Source organism: Caloenas nicobarica, chromosome 11, assembly GCF_036013445.1.
Source record: "Caloenas nicobarica isolate bCalNic1 chromosome 11, bCalNic1.hap1, whole genome shotgun sequence".
Classification (NCBI taxonomy): domain Eukaryota; kingdom Metazoa; phylum Chordata; class Aves; order Columbiformes; family Columbidae; genus Caloenas; species Caloenas nicobarica.
The window spans coordinates 14,023,515-14,050,645 of record NC_088255.1 but is presented as its reverse complement, the minus strand read 5'-3'; the positions used below and the strand labels follow the sequence as shown (position 1 = coordinate 14,050,645).

General features: G+C 40.0%; 1 protein-coding gene across 1 annotated transcript in view; it reads left to right on the top strand.

The window, feature by feature from the left end:
- Positions 1–27,131, top strand: part of TAFA1 (TAFA chemokine like family member 1) — a 225,589-nt gene that overhangs the window by 174,719 nt on the left and 23,739 nt on the right. Inside the window, exon 3 of the mRNA XM_065642755.1 lies at positions 7,122–7,262. Coding sequence (XP_065498827.1) covers positions 7,122–7,262 — 141 coding nt within the window. The remainder of the gene's footprint in view (positions 1–7,121; positions 7,263–27,131) is intronic.

Here is a 27,131-nt window from a genome sequence, read left to right as displayed (position 1 = left end):
CTTCTTTACAAAAAATACTTATTTTTACTTTCTGAGAATAAACCAATTCTTGAGAATCAGAGTCTATTCTGGGTGTAAGTATAAGAATCTGTAAATCTCTCAGATAAAAACCTCCTGTGGCTGATGGCAGAGAGCATTAGTAGAAAATTGTAAAAGACTTCAGATCCGTGTGCTAATTAGAGCTTTCCATATCCCTGATTCCCCTATTATACTGAATGGGAAATAAAATACAAATGAAAAAAATGAGAGAGTTGGTATTCAAATGAAATATTAACATTCTGATGAACAAAATATTTTAAAGATACTATTTTCCTCTAGAAATTCTTTTATTATGGATTTCTGTAGAAAAGTTTGATTTCATGGAAATGAAGTTTTCTGTCGAAATCACTGTTAGAAAATTAGCATATAGCACTCTAAATAACCAGAGATGCCTCTGCTAATACATATTGTCCCTCTTAGATTTGAATTCTGACTCCAGAATCTATCAAACCTTTGGCTTAGCATGAAATTAAATTCCAGCTGTAGCTGACCTGCTTTGTCTAGCAGTTCTTCTCCAACACAAACCAAGACAATAACATTCCTGGTCTTACTAGAAACAGGGTCGTTGTATGGGTGACAGAGGAATAGGAGCCTGCACCGAACGGGGTTATTGCACCACCCACCAGGAAAGAGTCCTGTGGGCTCTCAGCTGAGCTGTAGCTCCACAAGTACTCTTTTAAGTCACCTAGACATCAAAAGAAGCTCAGTAGGAGTTCAAAATAAACAACAAGGTGCAAATCTACAGGAAACGCAAGTTTTGCTAGCCAAACTCCTCATGGAACTAGTTGTTCTGGTCTTTTGTAAGAGGAGGTTCCCTGTGTCTCCAGAACCCTTCCATAGCAACAAGATTTGAGAAAATAATATCCCAACCTAAAACTTAATGATCCAACGCAGGAGTCGCTTATGTTGCTGCAGTTGCATAGAGCCTTCCCAAACTGAAAATAATATATATCCCACATAATGAACAACGAAAATACTGAATATTAATGAACATATAAATATAAGTTTAGGGAACAGACCACTGCAGTCTGTTCTGGTACACTGGGCAAAAGAAATCCAGTATATAACCAGGAGGCTTGCGGAGCATGTGCAGTGTGTTACAAATTCCCATGGTTGTTATTTTAACTCCATATATAATGAGTAACCCATGAATCTGTTTGTATCAGTTATCATAATGGTAAAGAATTAACTATGGCTTAATGCTAACTTTTTATACTTGGGTCCATTTTTTGATGGTACCTTTGTGCCACTTAAAGTTCATGGGCAAATTCAGCTATTTTGTAACTTCATTGCGACTGATGGCACTCTGGCAGCTGAGGTGCAGTTAGCCTTGGCCTTATAAAAATGAGTAAAAACCCTAAGCCCCGTCTGATATCTCTGCAGCATTGTCACTATCTCTGCACAGAAATACACACTCCTCTGTGTGCAGAAATGCATCCTGTAAGCTTGATCTTTTTCCTTCTGGAGCAGATACAGAGTGTCAGTGGATTATATGTAAAACAAAAAATTTGAGTGTAATTGTGCTGTGGCTATGAGGAGTCTTTCATTTGTTCACTTATGAAGTGGCTCATGGAGTAGCATGGGACTTTGTTTTTCCATCTGTTACATATTTCTGTCAGAAGCAAAAATGTTATTTTGTAAGTAACATAGAAGTAGCTTATTATTTCTTAAAGTAAAGTATAGTATTTTCCCCTGAGCACAGTGTAGTCTGTAGTTCTGGCACATTAGCTGGCATAAACATTTTGATTAAAGCTTATGAATGTATTAATTACACCTGGGAAGTTTCCAAAGCTTATTCAAACTGCAGCCCCCAAATCTGAATTCTTCTTAGCAAATGTAAAAATAGCTATCACAGGATTGCATTCTCTTTCTCTAGGATGTTTGTATAAAGGCATGACGTGGCAAGGGTGCAAAGTTTTTTACCCATTCGTTTATGTAGGCACTTTTTCAGAAAGTCTTCATGTATCTGATGAATTTTTTCACTGTCATGTCGTTAATCATTTTCTTGAGGTCTAAAGAATTTCAATTCAGTTTAAAGTTTTTTGTGATCTCCCAGGTCTAGCATCATCTGCATATACTTAAGCATTTATCAGAATAACATCACTGGGTATGTGACCCCAAACAGGATGACAACACTGGAACAGAGTCTGTCTAGCTGACACTGTATAAATAAACAGAGCTAGGAAAAACAGTAATATTTCTAATGAACTCTCTGGAAATGTCGATAGAATTGGTCCACATGATTTCCTTTGCTCATATTTCCAAGGTGGGTTGCTTATGGTGTGACAGAAGACAGAATTTGACCAGCAAAGCGTATAAAGTTGTTTGGTTATCACTATTTTTTGTGAGTAACATGAGCAAGTACTTACAACAACCTTCAACTGGATTAGGTTGTCTGGTGCATTGATGATGAGATGGAAGCAAATGTAATAGAGGATCTGAATTCTAAAATCACTGGGTGTATGACTCCCAAAAGAAAGGCATATCTTATCTATCAACCGTCTGTGCCTCTGCCAAAAAACCCAAGAAGTCTCACCTAAGCGGTGCTTTGCTCATGCATTCATGCACACTTGCATTCATTATGACTGACCTGCCCTAGGAAAGTCCATTAAGTGGAACTCATTTCAAGCACAGATGGTCCCGAATAGCTTAATGTCTGCCTGGTGGCCAGAATAAGTGAATTCTTGATGGCCTTAGACTTCCGATCACATACATGCAGCCAAGAAGGAAATGAAAACATGTTTATCATTTTGATAAACAACATCTCTCATTGCTGCAGGATGCTCCATGTAACTCAGCAGAGTCAAATACTATTAAATTGTCATCACTGTCAAAGAGAGAACGTATAAGTTTTGCTACCTGAGTCATAGTTAATGACTTCCACAATGTATAACGCAAATCAGCACTACTGTTTGCCTTTTATATGTTTGTTTACTGATAAATTCAGGCTTGGCTAGAATACAGAGGTGAGTTATAATTTTGAAGTGCAAAATATGCTTTTATTATTACCTCTCAGCTAGAGATATAAAACCCAGAGATGACTAGAAGATGGCTTTTTGGCTTCTGCCAGACATGAACTCGGACCCTATAGATGATTAGATATTTTAAATCACAGCCACCCAGAGTAGGTTCTTACTTATGATAAAATATTTTGCTCTGCGGTGTGTAAACTCAAGGTGGCTTTATAACAGAAATAAACATGAAAATAGTTTCAGGAGCTTAGCGTCCTCCAATCAGAATTAAACCATTTGCAGGAGTTATAAACAAACAGTTATCCCTGCTTTACAGTAAGAATGGTAGATAATTTCTACAGTTTCATATTTTAAGCCTATCCAGAGCAAAGACTCCTAAAAGGCTAGGAGATACGAGCAGAGTCATAACGCTACAGATAGTTGCCATCTTCAACAACCCAGAGTCCTTCCCAGCAGCCAATTCTGTCCCTCTTGCTTCGATAGGCATCCCATTTCCTTCATGCAAAGTTCATCAGCTGTTCTTACCGTCACGTCCTGCTAATGTCTCGTGTGAAGAGGATATAAGTCATGTTAGGACATTTTCATTTACCTCGGAAGCTTCTTGAAGGTGCAGCAAAGCTATTCCTAATTTGCAAGTTCCCATTTCGTTTTTAATCTTTTTTCTTATTTTCTTGGGGCAGGAGAGAATTTAAACAAAAAGAAAGAATAAAAACACGCACACAAAAAAAAGGCAGTATTTTTCTTACCAGGTGGATAAAACAGCCACTTCATGAAATGCAACTGTCAACAAAAGATTCAGAAGACACTTACTTAGAGGATTTTAGGACTCTTCCCTCTCCTTTTAAGGCCAATGGCAATTCCCCTATTGACTTGAAAGAGTTGGATGAGGTTGTTATTGTGGAAACAAAGCCAGAAGCTGCCTTAGCTCAGTAGACCATAAACTTCCCCAAAAAAAGACACTTCTGTTCTTTGTGACAAGGATTTAAACTTTTGCCACACTCACAGCCTATTGGGTCAATAATTCACATTTTTTTCAGGACTCCCAGCACTGTAACATTTTGCCAAGTCTTCCTGTAATCTAGAAAAACCACTGAGAAAAAATCACTGGTTCAGGAGCAGAAGTCCTCAGATTTTGGTATTACAGCATTTCTTTGTGCCCTCTCCTGCTCCCTCTCTCCCCCAAAAAAGAGAAAGTTGGAAAAAAAAATTGCAGAATAAAGAGATACTTCACATACGCATCTGAACACGTTAGATTTTTTTCAGTGGAAACTGAAGACTGGTTCATGTTCCTCTCCCTGCTCTAACTTCTTCATTTGTACAGCTGAAATAGAGATTTAAGTTGAATGTGTATCACTCCCCAATATATTTGTGGTATAGGTATTTCTCTGACTAAAGTAATGAAGAGTGTTTTTTCAGTTATGTATTTTCCTAGTATCACTGTGGCTGTTTGTATTTGCCTGAGTTCCGCTATGTATTCCCATTTCATATATGGCTTTTAAAAAGTCTAACATGTATATGCAGGGTTGCTAAAATATATACCAGCAAAACACAAAGAATGCAATGCTTTCCAGTAGTCATTCATGAGCTAAACATGCTTTAATGGAAAAATCTAATCCCACAAAACAAATTTTCCAGGAAAACTGGGTGTGTAACATGCATAACTTTCTCCATGTGAGATGGAATTTTTCTTCTGTGTCAGAACCGGGAAGGGTCTTTTTATTGTTATTATTCTTATTAGTCACATTACAGTTATAGTCCATGCAGCTAAAAGTTCCAGTTAACATACTTAACTGTCTAGTGGTAAAGAAAAAGTGGTTTTTCATTGCTGTTAGTGTTTCATTATGTTTTGCCATTTCTAAACAACTATACACTTTGAGTTAAATTCTTTATTACTGCAGCAACTTGAGCTTCCACATAACAATTAAAGGTGTTATAAAGCACATACACCACAACCCATTATTTTGAATAGATAACTAAGCAAGACTAGCTCATGTGGCTATTAGTACTCATACAGCAAATTAATAGAGAAAATTAAGCATTTAGCTTATTCACAGATATTTACCACACAGTCTATGTAGTCTAAAATTAGAAATGCTTAATACTGTCTGCATTACTGTTGAGGTTGCAATCAATAAAATCACAAGTCTTGCTTCTCTTAGGGCATGACCATAAGATGAATTAAACCAATGAGAATCTTTTCATTGTTTTCAATATGATTTCGATGGGAGAACAGGGAGTTTACCTGAAGCATTACTTCATAGAAAAACACAAGCATTTGGGGCTGAGTTGATTATCACAATTCCTCTTACTTCTAAGAGACACTTAAAAGACCATTTGTCAGGTGATGGGTTTTTGAATTGTTGCTCTTCCATGGCACCTATTGGCTTTCAAAAAGCTTGTGTCAGCAGGCCAAATGCACCTAATAACTAATACATCTAGCAGAATTTCCCTCCTGATGTGTTAAATATTTACTGCAGTGTTAGTCTTGTTTCATGCTTGCAAACTCATCAATGCTTAACCCCATGACCAGGCAACCTAAGCTCGTTTACCCTAATGGACGTTCACAGGCTTTCATCCACTGACTCACCCTGGAAGGTCAGTGGTTTTAAAATTTAATATTATAAAACATTACCACACTTTGTGGCATCCCTGTTCATTGGTAGTTGTTGTACCACTTAATACTGTGAGTACACCTGATAGCACACCACCACATGACCGTAACTACACACGTTCAAGGGAGATTCCTCCCTGACCATCTACCCCAGTGCCTGGCTACAGAAATACCACAGTTGTAGAATTACCAGGTAACAGGACTCACTCCTGAGCAGGGAGATGCTACTGGACTGACCAACCTCTTCCAAAATCCCTCCGTTCACAGACAGACATGGATCAGCATCTCCACACTGCTTATTCTCCTACCTGGCTGCAGGGTTACAGTAGTGTTCAAAAGCTCCCAAAGTTGTTTCAAAAAGCATGAAAGCCTAAGATAGGAATAGTGCTTTTTATGCTATAATAAAAGCAATGTACAGTTAGCATTTCATAGTGGCATAAAGTAATAATGCTTTTCTATAATAGCAAGCCTTCTTACACATTCTGCTCTTTAGTAGGCTGTGCACAATGTTTTGAACTAAGTTTAAACAAATCCTGCCAAATTTATGCTGCAATTTCATAAAGTAGCCAAATATCTGTGGGGAGCAGACGGGTGCTATTAAATACTTGGTGATTATGAGCTAAATAGAACCTGAACTGAGGAAGTGAGAAATTACTTGGGCAGTGCATTAGCCCACTGTGGTGTCTCATCTCCTTGCACTGCACTGCAGAGGTGAAGGGGAATAATACACCTGACGCTTTGTTTCTGTGCATAACATATGCCACAAACACCAAGTATTAATAAACCCTAAGCCAATGTCTGTCTGTCGATCACTCCTTTGTGTTCTCCACTTAAAATGTTCATAAAGAACAATTAGGGAGAAGACTAATTAAGCCTGGTGATCTTGCACACCAAGGGAAGGTCTCCTGCCCTTAAAGCTGCCAATTTAGTGAGGGGGTAGCAAAGGGAAGTGCTGCTGGACCATCCTGTAATTTGAAGAGACTGATTGTCACTCCCTAAGGGCTGAATACTAGCATAGAATCAAACATTTGGAGAAACAGCTTATTTCTAGATGGATTCCCTTAGTCCCCGTCCTTGTACAAGAGAATATTTGGAAGAAGAGGTCTCCAATATTACAAGCATAAAATCAGCCAACAGTTGTTGCACATTTGCTGCAGTGTGTTACCTACATTTCTTCAGGGCCAGATCATGACACAGTCATTTTTCAGGCCAAAAATTCTGCTGACATCAGAGAAGCTTCTAATATAAGATGGGCAAGCTATATCTGCTGTACAGGGACATTTATCTGCATTTCCTATTAAAACCGAGGTATAGCAGCACCTGGCTTAGTCAGGAGCACACACAATGAGAGGAATAATGTTGTAATTCCACCTGTACAGAAGCTGTACAGACATACTGACAGGAGCATGCCTGGGTGCTTTGATTAGCCACTGCTGCTCTTCCTAATCAGTGTCAATATTCTCCTTTTCATTTTTTTTCTTTCTTCTTTTTTTTGCCAGAAGGAGGAACATGTGAAGTTATAGCAGCACACAGATGCTGTAATAAGAATCGAATTGAAGAAAGATCACAAACAGTAAAATGTTCCTGTCTACCTGGGAAAGTGGCTGGGACTACAAGAAACAGACCTTCTTGTGTTGATGGCAAGTAGCTCCTCCTGTGTATATGTCTCTGTTTGTGTACCATCCAGTAAATAGCTTTAAATCTATAGATTATGCATAGGAACTTTGTTGTGTTCTCTATTTAACAAAACAGAAAAGTGTATAACCAGAAGCATGCATTTACACGACATCACCTGGTACTTTAGTGCATCATTCTTTGCACGTGGGTCACATTCAGATTTACTCACAAAAATGAGAGTACAGCATTCAGTACAGGAAAAGTATAACAGATTCTATGGTGATATCAAGCTCTTAATAAATAACTGGACAAAATTATCTTTGAGTCACTTCACAGGATCCCTCATTTGCCACATTAGTTTTGATTCATAAATATTTCAAAGGACAGTGGCCATTCATTTTGATTTGATTAGCCATTTCAAAAGTCAGTGGCAAAACCACATAAGTAAATGAATCCTGGTAAAAAAGATTAAAAGATGAATCTTTGTCTTTCGAAATGACTGGTATTGTTTCTTGTCATGGGCCTTTCTTTGCTGAAGGAAGACCACCATGTTATTTGTGTCTGGGTTTCATATCAGGTCTAGCTCCACAGGGTTTGTTTCTCTCTGGGGCTCCCCTGCCAGTGCTTCAGGGTGAAACTGTGCAGTAATTAGGAAGAAAGCCGTGGCTTGGAAGTCCTTAGCAAAATGTGAATCTCATAAGAAGATGGGAAGTGGTACTGATCCCGTTAGTTACCCTTCCCAAACAAGCCACTCCATGTTGTAAAATCCCTCTGTGCAGCAGCTTTGTGAAACAGAATATCTCATAGAAGTTCCCCTCTGCTTTTTGTGGTAAATGTCTCGTGCCATTGTTTCTACCACCGCACAGCCCAAACGTGCTTCAAAGAGCCAGAGGTCATTTGGCTGGAGTTGAGGTGGGTTCTGTCCTGGGCTTTCCTCACCCTTACTGTGGCTGGATGTCCAGGGGTGGTGGCACAGCTGCATTTCTTGGAAGCACCCAATGTTTCTTCTTTGAGTCCGTTCTTTGGCATTCAGCTTCCCTGTGAGTGAGTGAGAGGGGGAAGATGTACAAGCAAACATTGGGAAAAATTCTTTCTTCTGGGCACCTTTCCTCAATGACGTGCTGCAAAGGCACTGGCAAAGGAGCAGGGGCCAGTCCAGTTGTAGCCAAAAGTTAGACAGGAGTACTTGTGGGTGTTGTGGATTATGTAGACAAAGCTCTAATGCTTGCACATTCTGCAATAAAAAGATGAGCGATTTGGAGTGCCTTGGAGGGATGAGAACCTCATGTTTCCTCAGCAAGTATTTGTGGTGTGTACGTATCAGGTTAATTTATTAAATATAGAAGGAAAATGTTTTAGCATTATGCTTTCAAATTTTTACATTATGAGGCAGTAGTTCATAGCTTGTTACAGTGGGAATGTGATTCAGCTTCTGAACTGATGACTAAAAACAAGCTATGAATGCACCTGTGAATGATTATGCTTTAATCCACATTCTGTCATTCTGTTATTGCTTAATTATCCTGAAAAAAATAAGCCTTTCTTTTTCTGTTAAGCACACTCATAAAACTGTAGGTGAAACCTACAGATGGTCTTAACCAAAGATCAGATGTAGAAGCCTTAAAGAATTTAATATTCTTCAGTAGATCATGAAAAACAGAGGCACTGTGTAGAGAGACACCATTAATTCAGATCTTATAATTCTCTTCAGAGAAGAGGAGCTCAAAGAATGATGTGTTAAGAAAAAAAGTTGGGTGCAGGTGTGGACTGGAGCCTAATTGCTCTGTCAGGATTACAATAAAAAGAAATGTTATTGTCTGGAATTTTGAAAGGAGTAAGGATAAAACAATGGCCAATATAAAAGTGCAAAGCTAGTCCCATTGAAGTCACTGGTAAGACTCACAGTGACTTCAAAGCCAGCAAATGTGAACTACAAAGAAATGTCTTCCCTTTTCAAGTTTAGTTGTTGTAGTCAGCCCGTAGCTTCTTTTGTAGATGGCTGGTGAATGGTTCAAAAGCCCAATACGCTCCTCGTAAAAATTAACAGAAGGGGCATTTACTTTGGCCTTTGTTTTATCCCAGAGTTTGCTTTGTGACTTTTGATACACTGACCTGTTTTAAGTCAAAACTTTGACCTATTTAGTGGTTCTGTTCTTGCTAAGGCAAACTCCCAAACTTCCCATAAGGAGTCCCATTAATGTCCATACCTTAGCTCACACAAAGATTTGGGATTTGTTATTTCTTTTGTACATGAGAACATTTCAATAGGTCATCTGCAACTTTTTGCCTTCTTTACCTACCATATTGAAATGATTAAGACCATTTAATCTCACACTGGGTTTTATACTGCATACAATTTGAAGCCATAATCTATCATTAAGAAAGCTTGCTTGGAACCATTACTTAAAAGTCCGTGGATGTTCAGGTAGAGCAGTATACTCACAGCCAAACAGACCGATCACCTGTGAAAGGTGACAAGGGCTGGGAGATGCCACATTAGCAGTTTGACTCCCATCTGTGGCTGATGATTGCCTTGAGCCAGCTCCACCTGATGGCTGCTTAGTAGTGCATATAAAACGAGCTGAACTTCAGCTCTGCTCTGTTTATACCATTGGCCAAACTGTGAGTTAATGGGATTGTAATCAAGCTTTTGGTGTTTCTCAGTCCAGTTTCATCAGAAAACACCTCATCAAGGCTGATGCTTTGACAATTTGAGTTCGTGTTACAGAGGACAGATTGCATTGCCTTCCACTCCTACCAGCCATTGCTCCGAGACATAACTGGGCTGCATGGAGAGGTAGTTTTATTTTCTGTTTAAGAGAGAATACAATTATACGTAGGAGTTATCTTAACCTTTTTAATAAGTATCCGGGGTGATAAATGGTCCTTTTGTCCTCTTGCTCTGAGCTCTCATCATAGGCAGCACACCATCATTGTACATAGGATGCTCATATGCCATCCTTCTCCTGAATGAGCTGAAATTCAGGCTGAGAATGTGGGGGTTTTGTGCTGTGAAGGGCAGGATGTTGTCATGTATTCCCAAGCATCGCTTCCTGCCAACTCCAGCAAACTTTTTCTTTGGGGGCCTCGTCTTAAAAAAGGTATAGTGAGGCCAGGCTGTGACAGCCTCTGAAGTTATAAGTTATTCCTTGCTGCTCATTTAACAGACACTGTCCTAAAACCTGCCTCAGTCACCAATGAATTATGTAGTAGCAACAGTGAGAGCAAAACAAAAGCCAAATCTTGTCATGAAACAGAGATGTCGGTTTCTGTTTCTTTACCTATTCTGTTGCACATTTACTTTCATGATTCAAGGTCTTTTTTTTTTTTTTTTTTTTTGAAGGATGGTTTGAATGCTCCGTTCTCTCTGTACAATTTATCTTGCATGTCACTTGGCCGTAGCACATACCACAGGCATCAGTCTGTTCAGCTCTCTGTCATGGTTGTTATTATTTTCTCCATTTCCCCTCATACCTCTCCTGAGCAAGTCCCAAATGGATTTACCTCATTTGTGTTACAGCAGCTTGAGAATGTCCCTTTATTTTGGGCAAAGAAGTGTCGAGCATGGCCAGGGAGTCCCCAGCTCTCTGCCTCCAGGAGACCTGTGCAGCTTTGGGTGTTCCTACCCTATGCTGCAGCAATGCTGTTGGACACACCAGGTGCATCCACCATCTGAAGGTACCAGAGCAAGCCCTGACCTACCATCCTGCCCACACACTTCAGAGACGGCCAGGGTCAGCACAGGGCTTGCAGGGTTTGCAGCTCAGACAGGCATGCAGACCCCTCTAGCTTCACACTTTGATGGACCTACTTACTCTCTCTTGTTTTTGTGTTATTGCAGGCATATCTTGTGCAACATGCTGGCTATTTCTGCAAGGGTTTCTTAGCCATGCTTCTGAATTCACACCTTCCCTCTCCACTGTGCTCACAAGCAGCTTGTCTTCCTTGTGTCAGAAGCCCATGAATTTTCCTCCTCCTGCAATAGGCTCTGTAGGCCTGTGAGGGCACTCAGGTATCAGCACAAATAGCTGGGATTTGTCCCCTTGCTAGGTGACACATGGCTAGTACAATCTCTCCTGAGGGTTGAAGTTTCATGTCATTGTCTTTATAAGCTGAATTCTTCTTCTGGTACTGTGGTTATCCAAGAGAGATGTTCCCAGTGATGTCCTCTGTTCCTTTAGAGCAATGCCTTTTGCATCTTCCTGGTAGGGTCAGTGGGCACATGACAATTGTCCTTTCAGGTCTCAAGCCCACATCCTTTAGAAAATCTATTTACCTCTGTGAATAAAGATCAGTTGGTGACTGCAAAATTTTGTTTCATTTAGGTTTTTTGGTTGGTTTGTTTGTTTTCTTAATAAGTGAATTCCCCACAAAACTAAAAGTATCCACTAAAATGAAAATTAAAAAGTCATATATTTCTCCTATTTTTAAATAGATATTAGGCTTTTTAAAGACTTTTCTACCATTCCCAGCACATCTTTTACATTAAGTGGGACCAAGATTTCTTCTATTGTTCATGCAAACATGGAGATAGTCTTAATCTTGTTCATTACTTCATCAGAGCTTTCTTTTCCTGCACCATCTTCCTTCTTATCATGGAAAGCACTGAGGCTAGTGAAACCCTGATGAAAAAACGTGGCTTTTAAACACCTTTTAAAATGCTATTTGAACCTTTCCTAAATGTACTCAGCATATTCTCAAAATATTTAAATGTTACTGAGGGATTTGCATTCACACTGCCTCCTGAAAAGCCATTTTGCTTTTACTTTTACAAGACACTTTCTTCAAATAAAAGGCTGCAGACTGCCCCAGGTTTGGTGGGGCATCATCAGATCTTGGCATCATACGGGGTTTTATGACTTCAAAATAATTTCGTTGTGACAGTATGAAATGTAAAGGTCATACAAGACTGTCATATTTGCGTCAGGACTGTAATGTCCACCTCTCATTCTTCGTTGACCTAATCTTCATGCAAAATTGATGCCACCCTTCTGAATAGGTTTTCTTCTGCCAAATGAATGAAGTTGGCTGTGTGAGTTAGAGAGCAACAGTGAATTGATTAATACACTTATGTCATTTTGGTTTGGTTCTTTATGGCTTGTTTACATGACTTGCAGTTTTCTTTGGTTGCTTGCATTAGCAAAACAGTCTTGTGGCCACTTCATTTATTTTTTTCTTTGTTTTGTTGGTTTGGTTTGGGTTTTTTTAAGTAGTTCGTTTTAGTACTCAGTATGTACAACGTGAATGTTTGATTGGACATGGGAGTCACCACCTTTTCTACACTCTAGTTGAAAGCAGGTGAAAATTTTCCTATTTGGAAGTTTCCCATTCCCTGTAAGGACACACACTTTTGCTTTCTACTGTACTTCGCAGCAACTGCTCATGTTTCTTTCAGAATATCAGTAAATATGTCACAAATAGCCTGTGTGAAGCAGGTAGGAACAGAGGCCAAGTGAGCCCATGGGGTTACTGAGTAAATATTAACAGAAAAGCTCTGATAATATTCTCTCAGTCCTAATACTTCATATGATTGCTATAAAAATGTAATAGGAATATGATACTTATAATTTTAATTCTGTCACTTTTATGCTGTGAATAACGTGCTTTGCACCATATCATTTACAGTGGTATTGAACCATTCTGTACAGTCAGTAGGTGGTTATGTCTCTGTGTTCTTTGAGGCCTTTGAATAATACATAATTTGTTCATCTATACTGAAGTTTACTGTGTTATGGTTAATGATGCTCACAAACACATATTTTTTAATGCTTGAATTTTTTGTTCCCTTCTCTTCAATCTTCCAGTCTTTTTAAAATTCTTTCAGAGGCAACCTCAATATTTCTTGCACAATTATCTGTGAAATTTGTTGGACCACAGAGTATGGAATAACAGAAAAGCACCTGCGCTGGCTTTTGAAATCAGTCACAAAGGGATTTTCATGCAGGTTGTGCGTGTTGCCAGTGCTTTTAGGAAAAGAGGTGGTTTTAACACTGGTCAAAAACAATGTAGAAAAAGGAAGGTGCTACTAAAATGCTGTCCAGTACCTCTTCTTCTAAATTATTCCTTTAAGAAAGGTCTCTGCAGAGATCTGAGATGATCCGATTCCGTGTTGTCTGCAACACAGTATTTAAGGCATTAGCTCTCAGGCAGCAGGACTAGTGTTTTAACTCTCCATGGTCTGCTGTTGTCCAATTTATACCAGTCGTGCATCAGGGAAAAGGGAAATCACTCAGTGATAGAGAAAAATAAAATGAAATTAATCCAGTATTTCCCTTTCTCCCAGACTAGCTTCGGATCACATCCGGTTTCAAATAATTCCATAATATATGAAATATTAACATGTTTGTGCATATGTCAGGTTTCTACTAATTTGAGGATTAGCCAGCACTAGCCACCATGGGGCCTTGTGAATTTACATCAGACTTCATCAGGACAGCATTAACAAACTAAACAAAAGTCTTGATGACCATTGGGACCACTGTGACTTTTAATGCCTCTCTGGCCCAGCACCTCACAACTGTCCAGTCATGCTACTGGGTGGTTAGTACAGCACATCCTTATTTTGCCGTGTGCAATGGTGGGAGCAGAAAGATGGCAGCATTAATTAGCACTTGTTCCCTTTGCTGGCGCTTGCCCTCCTTTCTCTCACATAGGACCTGCAAATGAAAAGCTCATACCTGCTATGTCACTCCTTGGGCAGACAGTAAATGCAGCCATGCTATTGGCATGAGGTAATTTGTTTTATTTTTTAAATTATGGATAAGATGCCTACTGTAGAGTAAGCATTCATAATTCAGGAGCACTGTGTTCCTGCAGTCAGAGATGCAGCACGTCCACTCGCGGGTCCCTGAGCTGGTGCTCAGCCCATGCATCCTCCCACAGCACCCCTGCTACCCCAGCTCACACTGGCTAAGAGAAATACACCGAAAAATACATGGGAAATACAGAAACTTCCTGGCTCTCCTCGGAGTGAGTGCAGGATTTGAGCCCCGTAGAATGAAATGAAAGACTCCTATTGACTTGGGGTCAGGTGCTTACTAAATGCTTTGTTAGATAGAATCCTATATCTATCAGCACTTACATCAAGAGAAAACAGTTCACAGTCACAAAGCCAATAGTTTTCTATTTATCTAATATGTACTTTAGGTGGTATCACCAGAAAGCCTTTTTTTTTTCCACTCTGTGAAAATACTTTCGATCAATTCTTATTTCTTGAAGAAAGGGGGGAAAAATGTTTTCGAAATCCAAGGAGTCAGCTTCTCATCCCTCTAGCTGTGCTTCGGCCTAGATAAGAAGAGATCTCAGGGTCCCATATTATTAATGCACTGTCTATATGAATAACAAGCGGGCTTGGTGAATTATTCCACACTCCTGGGAAAATCTATAGCCCTGTCCTTCTGTAGCACCATGGGAACTGAGCAAGAGACTTGTATTTTTTTTATTAGGTGAATTCAGATTACTTCATTTCTAAGGAGGAAAAAAATGTATCCATTCCACACTAACACCCATTTAGTAAGCTCAAAAAATATTCACAGCATATCATGTACACTATTAAAAAAGTGGGGGGAGAGAGAGAAGCCTAACTGTGTAGTGAAATATTTTCTGACTTTGCATTTGTCCAGAAACACATCTTCTTGAAACGCCCTTGCAGCCACCCTGAAATTGCAGCCAGATCCTGAGAGGTGCTGACTTCAGGAGGAGCAAAAGCAAAACTGGCAATGATGGCGCAGAATAATTAGTTCATTTACAGGAGCTCTCATTACCAGTTTGCCCCCTAATCTGCAGGGCAAAGGCTGGATGGAGCAGAGGGGAGGGATGTGCCTGACCCTGCCGATAGTGGGTGAACTTTTGTGTCACAGCACAGTTCCCAAACCCAACCCATCAGTGAGCAACCTGCAGAGAGCAGAGAGGCCACGCTTCTCCCTGAGAAAGCGTATGTACAAATGCATATATTTGTGTGTATACATATATGTATATCTGTGCACATACTGCAGAATCATTCTGCCATGGGTGGTACATCAAAGCAGCCAGTGATGATCAGATGTGTACCCATGTTTCCAGTGATTAAGGAAACAGGGGAAGATATTCAAGGGTCAAATTTGCAGCCAACCTGAGCCAAAGTCTGCAGCGAGGGCTGCCGAGTTAGGTGCTTCCCCATCTCTCAGTGAGGGCTGCATCGTTTGTGCCGCACGCAAACATCCACCAGGCATTAGGGAGAAGCAGACAGATGATGATGTCTTTCTGGTGTGAAGATGGTGCAGCTAATGAGATCATCTGACTGTGGGTTTATGTGAGTACATCTTCATCTCAGCTATAATTTATCTCCCTACCTATGTCTTATATTTCTTTCTTTTCCAATTGATATTGAGGTTTCCTGCGTAGCAAAGCTCCCACCCTTTTTAATATCAAGCCCATAAAACAGCTGACTAATCCACCCCTGATGAAGTGCAGAGAGCTCACTTAAATCCCAATTTACACAGAAAAAACATTTTCTTTTTCTACTTAAGAGGAGAAAAAAGCCGTAAGTCATGGCACTGTCTCCATCTGCGTGAGGGGTGGTCATTTTTCCTGGCTCCAGCTGACAGGTTTCAGTGCTGACGCAGAGCCCTCGCAGCCAACCGGGGTGCACAAGCAGCAGCCTTATGGTGAAATTACAGAATGGCACGGCCACACAGCAGTGTAAAGACACACAGGAACATATAATTACTTCACCTCCATACAGAGGAAAGTAACCTTTCTCTAAAATACTTGCAATAAGCCCTCCAGAGGCTAAATGGAAAAACAGTAGGAATTTTCTCCTCTTATAGGTAGCATTAAGTGTCAATCACAGGACTGGAAAGAGCCTGGTAAGGGGTTTTGGAGGCAGGGAGCACAGGCACCGAGGGCAGCCGGCCACACCGGTGTGCCAGGCACTGCAGGGAAAAAGAAACACAAGCTGGGTGAGAAAAAAGAGCCTAAAGTAAATTCCCTCACAGGAGTGAAGCCACGAGCAGGACCATACAGGTGTGCCCCGTGAGTTCAGGTAACATAAGGATCAGGCATGCTGCCTGGTCAAGCACAGAAAACAGCCAGGAGAAAGGCTCTTTGCAAAGACTTCTTGCAAATCTACCACAGTGAGCCTGGATTACCCCAGAAGAGGGGCAGCAGCCTCCTGGGACCTATCTGCAAAGCTAGAGGTGACAGATGTGGGGGGGAAAAAAACTTCAGCAATGCTGAGGGAGGCTCCTCTCTCAACAAGTGAGCATCCAGCAGTGCTGAGGGAGAGATTTCCAGATGTCAGGAACTAGATGGGAAAAGCCTGTCCAAGAGGAGATTGCAAGGCTGGGGTGAGCAGCACCATGTCAGAGCCAAAAAGCTTTGCTTGGTGGGAAACATAGAAATAGCTCCGAAGAGTAAGATCTGGATATTTAAAAGGATCTTGTGTGTAAGGTCCTTGATGTATTTGTACCCATCACAGCTACCGCAAGATATGGAGTCTGCTCTGTAGCTGCCCTGCGTTGCAGCAGCAAGAGCTTTGTTACCATTTACTACATGTGCGTGAAGTGATGTCACCAGGTGATACAGAATGTGTGATGTCTCAGGAATAAAAGGTTTAAACCTTTGCACCATGTCTTTAAACAAAAGACTGGGTTTATCTGTGTCTTCTGCAACAAAGCACAAGTGCACGGTCTAAGTACAACATTCCAAACGCATTCAGAAAGCAGTTTGACACCCAGAGACAGATTTTCAGCTGGTGTAAACTGGCTCTTGAAACCCAGAGAGACCTGCTAGTTGGTGCCAAATGAGGACACAGTTTGTTGAGTTTAGGAAAATAAATAGAGTGGCAACTGGCTGTTAATCCTTGCTTATGGTGGTCTTTAGGGAATATACGGGACCAGCATTTATCTAATCAGTGGCCAAGAGGAGTTTAGAGAAACGTTAAGGTCAGATTAGCATCTGTGTTGTATCCCCTTACACCAAATTTTTGCAGTAATTCAGATGGTAATCTATCTCTGCCAGGAAGGACCAGATTACTAAATAGCTAATTCTACCTAAAGTCATGATACACATCTTTTCTGCATCAGATGCTGTATTTTCAGTGCAGCAGGGCTGTGAAATGCTGCTTGTCTACAGGTGTCTCTAATATAGTATAGAAAATACGTGATCAGAGTATTGCAGAGCTGTAAGTCTTTTTTTCTTTTATTTCAAAGCTACCTTCTATCTATAAACATGGAGCTAGTTCACAAGGCTTGAATGTGGTTTGTAGGATTAGGATTTGAACACAAAAGAAGTGGATGATTAAGTAAAAATGGAAAATGCTGCTACATAGTGTGCTCTCTTTAAATTAAGAGACGAGAATCTGAAGTTATTACACACTGAAATTTTAAAGAAACAATGACAAAATCATTGTAAGAAGAATACACTTTGTTAATCCTTTTATTGGTGCAGTGAGTTCAAATAAGAGTCATTAATTTAGCACTAGGATTATCTGTTGTGTTGAACTACATGAATTAATCTGACAACTGCAACTAGAGGTGGGCAAGTCAACAGTGTTTAATTGATTTCAGAGAATTGATTATCCATAAAATTGATCACAGACATGTTTCCAGTTCCTCCTCTCAGAATACAGCCAGGTAGCTGTAGGGCCCAAACCCCTCTGCAGTTTGTCAGCCCATAGTCCGTTCTGGGTGATTTTCACGCATTAACATTGCAGAATTGCCTTACATTTAGGAATCAAGTAAGTACATTGCAAGCAAGGGATTTATTTCAAATCTTAGACTTTGTGCCGAGGAAGTGTGCCATTCGGCATGTACATTGCCTGCAGATTTTGGAACAGGTCTCTCTATGTAGGTGCCAGAAAGGAGCTTAGTAATCCAGTATCTCAAAGAAAGCATTATTCCTCTTGGGGAGTTAAGTGTTTCCATAGACCATTCGGTTTACCACAATAACTGCTCAAGGTTAAGTAAGCACAAATGCTGATGTAGTATGGCAAAGTTCAATAATATTCAAAAAGTGCTGCCTTTCCCTTTTGAAACTATCATGCAAAAGACAGCGATGTGGAAAAGAGCTGTGCTTTACAATTTAAATATTCTGCCCTGTGTCATTAGTACATAAAACCTGTTCTGCAGGCAGATGGATTGTTTTTAATATGTGGTCTTGTGTAATCATTTCTTTTTGATTACAATTCCTAGGCAGCAAGCATACAACAGTTTTCAAGATGTGTACATGGTCAGTACATTTTTTTTTATCTTCCTAATGTGCTCAGAACTCACAAACAGCAAGGTGAAACATCAGCATAAACCATCACTCAGAAATGAAATTGAGAAGCAGATGACACTGTCCTAACTGAGGACAATGGCAAATCTCTCATTAACTCAAATGAGAGTAGAAAACATCTCTCTCTGTTGGTTTTAATACTACAAAATGACCTCTCCTTTTTCTTCAGACCCCTCTATGAAATACCATCAAATGCGGTTGTATGTAATATAGTTATGCAAATATCAAATGAACTCTATTTCCTTTGGAAATTTCCTCCTCTTGAAAATTGCTAACTAGATGAACACACATGAAAACAAGAGCACCTGTAGTCCCTGTTAAATAAATCTGAAAAAAAAAAAAAGAAAAAAAAGAAAAGAAAAAAATAGAAGAAGCTTATTAGTGTAATGAACATTGTATCCTATTAGTGAGATTGTTATCCCAGGACACAAATACTTCTTGCTCTGAGCAGGATGGGGGAAAGGAGGGTGACCGTTGCTTTGAAACAGAGAGCACAGGAATGAAGCAATAAAGGAGAAAATCTGTACAGTTTTTGACAGGTTGTGTTTTCTCTGGGGTTCAGCTCAGTAGCAAAGGCCCAGCCTCGTTGCACTGGTGCTATTCATTCCTCATGTGTGCGTGTTGTGATGAATTTGGATCATTCAAATGTCAGGTGGGAAATCAGGCAAGGAATTTGTGGCAGAGCTGGAGAAGTGTAATGCTTCTCTGTATTGCAGTGATGGGTCCTTTCCCGGGATGGATGTGCAGTTCTGACCACTCAGCTTCAAAAAAGGAGGTGAATTAACTTGGGAGCCCAGGTGTGGAGAAAGGCTTTGGCTGCTCAGGACAATGGGCAGCCTCTATTGAGAGGAAAGACTTGTAGGGCAGCAAAGGGAAGGCTGAAGGAGCATGAATCTGGTGTCACATCAGCGTGTGTGCACCAGGAATGGAAAAATGGCTAAGAAAACAGTGGAAGATTTAATCAATATGAACTCCCCATCATTAAATGTAGGTTGGAAATCAGAAGAATAGTACTAACTGTTAGAGGAGGTTGGCAACAGCTTCACAGTAGGGATGCCAGCTAGTTTTGCAGACTTCCAACATCTTTCACTATACCAAAAGGCAAAGAAATTAGTATTATTTGAGAAAATAACACTGCAGCATACTGGTGAACAATAGAGGTACTGCAGACTGAAAAAGTCAAGAAAAATAACTGCAGAGGAGACTCATAAGAATTTATTCATGTGTTAGAGACACAACCAACTGCATATATGCTTTGCCTTTAATATAGCAAGAATTGATTCAACCTGACCACCCCTTCCCCACCCCCCCAAAACAATTAAAAAACCCCAACCAAACAACAACAAAAAAACCCACAGCAAACTTATAACAAACAAATCACATTAGTTTTCAGGCAGTTGCATTTCTTACCAACAAAAGGGTGAAGTCCGGCAGGCTGTGTGATGGTTTTTGAAAGGCAATTTTTGAAAACAAAAATGTATTGTCAATGTTGTGAATTTATTAATTAAAAAAGGAAGGAAAAAATTGCCATGCAGATATACAGAAAAGTTTCATCCCATTTTGAAGTCTTTCGTTACAGTTTGACTTTATTTGATATAATAATTTTTATTGTTTGGTTGGCCAATATTGATATATCTTATCCGTTCATTTGCAATAAAATGCTGATAAATCAGTTTTAGAAGTGGAACCAATTAATTCTCCATTGTAAGTATTGATTTAGATTTTTTTAATCTATTCTATTTGTTGGAGATGGCAGTGCTGGACTTCCCTGGATGAGCAACAGTTGAGGGAGTATTGCAGAATACATTTCTACTACTCCTCTGAAACAGTGCTTTTAAGTTCTGTGTGGTCATTGTGAAATCGACATTTGCAAACATAAATTAAGTAAATTATAACGTTGCTACCTGGCTTGCATTGTTAAAATGACTTCTGGTGTCCCACAAGTGAGGATTCTAGCAAAACTTACCAGTTCGAGTTTGAAGATTTCCCAGCTGAGTTTGCTGATTAACACACAGCAGAATGGAATCTGTGATCAGAGGTGATCTGTGATTGCAATGGAAGTGGTCTAAATGTATTGTGTGTAGCCAGGTTTGGTATATAAAATGAATGGGGGAGGTTTTGAAATTCCTAAAATTCAAATGTAATTACATACCACCCAGGTCTGTTTTTTACTGTTTACTGGCACTGAAAACCTTTTGAAAGCTGATACAATTTTCTAATAAAAGGAATAAATTGACAAAGCAGGTTAGAAGCTTACACTGCAAATATGGCAACCCTATGCAAAGACCTTCAGTGAAAACTCCTGCAAGTGAGCACTGTATTGAATTGGTATATTTCAGAAATAATCTGGAATACTCATTTGTTACAAGCTTTGGGTTAGACCCTTTCCATGTGAACCACCCTAATTTAAAACTCATTATTTATGGTAAGCATAGCCACACTCTTCATGCATTTTGCATATTCAATTTTCAAGCCAAAATATAGGAGCTGCACTAGTTTCAGTGCTCCCAGCAGGTAATCAACCTCCTGCAATATCAAACCTTATGTCACCAGCAGTAATAGGCTGAAATAGTCAGAGCATCATAAGGACTGTGCCTGCCCAGTTCCCATTAAAATTAATGGGGACTGGGCATCCATTCCCCCTAGGCAGGTTTGAAAATATCAGCCAAAATGTAGTTGTAAGTATTAACCTTTAGGAAGTTAGTGTTGGCAGCTTCCCACTGCTCTGTACTAGTTTCCAAAATCAGTAGTTCTGATTAGGCATGAGTCCCACAGGAGAGAGAACCTCCAGCTCTGGTTTGCTGGGACCTTGTCCTTAGAGGTGACCGGTCCGTGGCTGTCAGTGGGGAGCAGCTGTGGGCAATTTGCATCTTCAGCCTGTTTTGGCTGAGCAGATCCTGGGTAATCGGAAGGAAAATCATGAAGTTGTTCTGCCACTTGTATCAGGAGCAGCCTGAACTGAACGTGACTTTTTTTTTTTCTTTTCCTGGTCTTCAGAGGTGTGGAAGCCAGTCCCATAAAGGTCAGTAGAGGCAGTGTGAAAAGGCTGCCCTGACTCTGAATGTGATGCAATATGGAAGTCTGGGGCAGAAATGCCAAAAATATTACCTCCTAACTGTTAAAATAGACATTTTTAGTATAGAAAAAAACTGCCCATGAATGCTTTCGTATATTAAAATCTGTAAGTAACTTCTGTCCTGCTGATTTAACTTTCTTTAATTAGGGTCTTTTTCTCTTTCCTGTCTATATTTGTAACGAAAAATAGTCTGGCATTTGAAAAGGGGATTAGAATCATTTATTATTGGATTACTATCAAACCAATAGAAATAGCAATAGAAATTCATGGTTTTAAACGACCTCCAGGTCTCAGGTCTAATCAATACAGATGATGACCTGTGAGCAAGTAGCGTTACAGGAATAAATCTGAAAGATTTCAACCTAGCTAATAAACTCGCAGTAGTGAATGCCTGACATGTTAGCACAGTAGCCAGAGAGCAAACTGTCTCCTTTTTAATTTTTTTCACCAAATAGTTCTAAAATGACCAAAATGTAATCAACACACTCAGCTAACAGATTTTTCATGGACACAAAATACATTCCTAAATCAAATAAATTGCTAGCCATGAAGTATTTGCTAGGCTCTGCTTTACGTAGTGTGCAATAAGAAGCAAATATAACACACAGGTCTTTATTACTGACTGCTACTGAAAATGTAAAGCGGTAAATACACTCTTTCAATTTCGACAATGCATTATTAGTAGAAATCCTGTAAGGACCACCTGGATCCTAATGACCTGTTACAGTGCATCTTCACCACCATTGTGAGTGCCAGCTCTGGGTTTTTTGGTGGATACTTATGCCATTATAGGAAGTACTAATTGCATGTTGCTGAATTTTGCTGCATTTTTATTCTGATGTTCTTACTTTTTTACTTTCCCTTCCTAAATAAGACTATCTAGTAGTCATGGACCTGGAGGAAATGTGTAGCCAGGAACATTAGCAGTGCTGGCAGGTCTCAGAATAAGCAAAAGGGCCAGTCGGAGCCCTACCTGGCTCTGCTGAGTCCACAGGTTTTGAGCAGAATTATGGGCAGGGCTTACTGCAGTATCCCTGTGCTTAGGGTATGGATCATGCATTTGTTCTGCTAGCTTTTCCTGAAATATTAGGTCTTCCTAAATGTAGCTTTCTGTAGAATATTGATCAGTTACGTTAGTGTAGTGTCCTGCTTGCACAACATCTTTTGGTTAAGTCTGCCCTTGTATTTGCTCGCTTCATGGCACACTAGGATATGTCAAAGAATGTAGAGCCTGCTATTTCCTACCACATTTTTCAGGTAAAAATGACAGGTGCCTGTATTTGTTACATAATTGTGTTTGTTTTTTCACTAAGAAAACAACACTGCAGGTGTTGAGAGGTTCTTGCCAGGAATTTTGCAGAGACCGAGGGGGCTGTACTTGCACTCCAAAATCTAACAAGGAACCGCGGTCTACTAGTCTATGCTGCAAAACAAGGTAGGCATCCAGCAAGGGCAGGAGCACAGGCTATGTGTAGTGAAAAAAAGAAATATTGGGCTATAGGAAACACAGGAGTGAAGAGAGGTTACACTGCAGAGTGGGAGCAGACTTGCTGTTTTAGGTAATGCTGGATACAGTAAATTATCTCAGACATTTGGATTTTTTTTATTTCTTAGAAACCTGAAAGAGTGTGCAGTAACTAGACAGACTAAAGATGTACACTCTTCAGAGCACTGTTACTGTACCTGTGAAGGATGAGATAAGAACAAATAGCATGGGGGGCAGAGAGGGGGAAGACCCACAGAGTCCTCTTCTACACTCAGTCTGGGGAAACCCTAAGGTAAAAGGACATATTCCTACAGCCTGCTTTCCATTCCCATCCCAAAATACTCTTCCTTCCAATTTCTCTTCAATGTCAAAATAAATGAAAATGTTTCACAATGATTAATGGTGTGCTGGATACACAGTGAATGCTGGTAGGGATACAGCCAATCAGTAAAGAGGATATTTTCAGAAAACCTCATCAGATTTTGTTTTGACTTCATGCTGACATGTTGAATTTTGGCAAAAAAAGTTATGGAATTCAGACTGTTACATAGGCATGCATGTGTGCACATAGGCACACATGGAGAAAGACTCACTTGATGATTCTGCTCCTGGAAGGAGATACCTTTCCAGAGAAATGCTCCATTATTTGACACTTGCTGAACTGCTCATCACTATTTGCACCTGGATTGTTCTCTTCAGGGATTATATCTGCAGGACAGTGCTGAAGGAGCATCCCTGTGGTCCCCAAGACCACTCAAAGTCATGTGGCACTGTGGGAGCCGGGAGCAACTGCGAGGCAGGTTGATGGGAGATGGAGGCTCACCTGCTCCTCACCCCACATCTGTGCACCTCCTCACCTGCCACCTCTGAGAATAAAAGGAGGTAACAAATGCTGCCGCATCCCTCTGTTCTTTAGGAAATTGTCTTAGTTATTTTAAAAGTGCTTCCAAAGTTTTTGGGGAGAGCCCCCAAAAAACCTGCATCCTGGTGCAAATCAACTCAGAACTTCTAGGTTTTGATAGAGCTTGTTATACATAAACCTATACTGTATTTATTCACCTAGAGACCTTAAATATTATGTACAAAAAAGAACAACTGCAGCAGAATATTGTTTCACTACCATTGATCTTTAATTTTGCACTTCAATTTTGCCCTCTAGATTAAGGGTGGGTTTTTTGTACTGCTGTGTATGTGAGTAGTGTAATACTTGCTTGAGATTTCAATTTCCAGAGGCTTCTGTGAAGCTGAGGTTGTGGCTTATCCAATATTTTACTAAGTCCAAGCTCTGTGTTGTAAAAGTCCATTTAGTTTTAAGCTGTTGTTTTCACCACTACAGTGAATAATCAATTTTTAAATTATTTTATATGTTATTTTATTATTTTATGTAATTTTTGCTTAAAATTTAGTTGTTTGTCATGATTATAATTTTAGTGGAAGGGGCTCTGGAGGAACCAAGCCTTGCTGGTGTAGATTGTTATCCAGTGTAATGTATTGATTAGGTCAGGCAGTAAATTAACAGGAGCAGAACACCATTAAATTTTGAACTTAATTGCCTTCTGCTCTTAATTTCTATTGGATATAATCAATAGGTGCCAGAGGAAAGTTAAAAGAGTTATTTAGCAAGCCACTATTTCCTACAGCACAGTGGAAAACTACTGTTTCATCCTCTAGTTGATGCAAATAATTTGCTGATCAAATGTGGCCACTTAAGCATTTTATCAAAGACTCACTTTTAGTTCTGTCTTGATTAATCTTCACCCTTTCAAGAAAGAAATGTGATTTAGTGGCATAATCTGTTTTGGTTTAGCTGCCCCTTCGGTCTTTGCACTTTCACTGGTGTTGCAGCAATGACGTTTCCCTCCAGGATCTCTCCAGCCTATATTCCTGTCTCTAGCCATGCACAAACAGACTTTCTTCAGGGGAATATTCTCAAGCCAGTATCTTTTAATATCATTTCCTTTTCCAAGGAATGCAGTGTTACAGACAGTGGAAACAAAGACTGCAGCCTTGGTCTTGACTTTTCTTCATGGTTCTTCTTGTTTGGGCAAGTTGCTCATCTAATTTTCCCTGCCAGCAAAATACTAACGTAATCAATCGCCTTCACCAAGGTCTAGTGTCAAGCCGATGTGTTGTACTCTCTTCTAGGACTCCCTGTGCTGATGATACACCTTGTTCTGTTCTCCAGCCTGCTATTCAGGATGTTGCTCCTTGTGTCTCACATTTCCCTCTATAGTAATATTTTAGATACTTTTTTTACTTGGTGTTGAATTTAAGTATTGCTTGTCTTGTTGTAATCTAAAACTAGTTCCTTATAAATCAATATCTCAGTGCTATTATTATTTTTACAGCTCTTTGAACATTCTTTCCATTACCTAGTCTTTTTGCTAATAAAATGCTGCAAAGGAAACACCGTGTTTCCGGTGGCCCCTTGCCAAAGCTGTATGCCCAGTATCACTGCCCTGTGGCATCACAGAGACATTAAAAAGCCATTGAATGGAGGATAGACATCTGATGCAAATTAGGGGATTATTGCAAACTTTGGTGGGCCTTGGAAGCTATATTACTGAAGCAGCACACAGAATAAAACAGGCCAAGGTAATCATACCTCATATTTTACAATAGTGTCAGTTCTGTGCCAGTGGTGCTATTCCATATTTATAACTTTATACTGGCATAAGGCAATTCACATTCAAGCTAATGGGAGTTTTCCAGGAGTGTGGATTCAGGTTCTTGATGAGAAATGAGTATAGCCCCTTTTGCACATCTTTGCAGCAGAAATAGCAGTTAGAGAAGAGTCTACTTGAGATTTTCTGAAGTGGTGCATAATGATGCACCAAATGGACAGGCCTTTATAGAAATCTCATTTTCTAAGAGAGCTGACCTATACTCTCTCTGAAAACCAAATATCTTCAGGGAGTGGCAAGTTACCCACCTCAAAATAGAGTCAACACATCCAGCAAGCCTTACTCTGAAATCTTGACCTACATCTGTCCGCAATTCTCTCCATTTTGAAATGCAGATAAGAGGTATTTTACTGTAAGCACATTTGATTATATTCAAGTCCAGTATATCAAAAAAAACATTGCTTGCCATCTATGCAAATTAAAAAACTGCCAAATCATCAAAAGAGCTGAGTATGAGTTTACCTCTTTGACAATTATTCCTTGTCAGATTATTTTGGTGAACAGGGAATTCATCACAGGGGAGAAGAAAAAATAAAGCCTCTTGACAGTTACAAGGAATTAACTCTGCCTACAATAATATATTTTCCAAAGGAAGTTTGGAGGGCAGAGTTTGACAGTGCTGAAGCTGTACCATGTACAGTGACGTCCCGTGACCACCATTAGCCTGAACTTAATGTTTACAGAGGGAAAACTTTTTGGTCTGTGTTACAGACTTGCATGAATTTTGCAAGACTTGCAATCCCAGCTCCCAGGAGAGGCTGAAATTGTCCTATTCTGGTCATTCTACCAGTGCTCACGGCATCACTGGTCCTCCTATTATGAACAGGCAGACCGAAAAGTTGGTGTTGTGCCTGTGGTATATTTAGGGAACTGAATCACAAAGCCCAGGTGCCCACAGAAGCCTATGGCCAAGAACAAAACTGGAGATGAGGCTAATTGAGTTTCTCTGACCAGAGTGGTGTCAGCAATTATAATAACATTCCCCATTTCCCATGGAGAAGAGCTTCTCCTTGTGTTTCATGCTTCTGCCAAGAAAAGGATAAAAGGAGATTTTTCTCTGTGTCACTGGGGAGAATCCCCTTTTCATCCAAATGAATTATTCTGTCTCCAAGGCGCCAGATTAATCTGTCTATGATATCCCTTGTGTATTGTTTCTAGACTAACACATATATGTGTTTCTTCTTTCACGATAACTGGTACAAATGAATGCCAACTCACATGGTAGCCTTTCGCTGCCACCCACTGCCATGCAAAACTCTACAGGAACAGTTCAGCCCTGCTGAAGAAGAGAGGTGCAAATATACTGCTTGCTAAGCAAAGATTTGCTGGGCATTGGGGTAAAGTTCCACCCTTTAGTTGCCTTGTAAGAAGCCTCTGGACGAGATGCTTT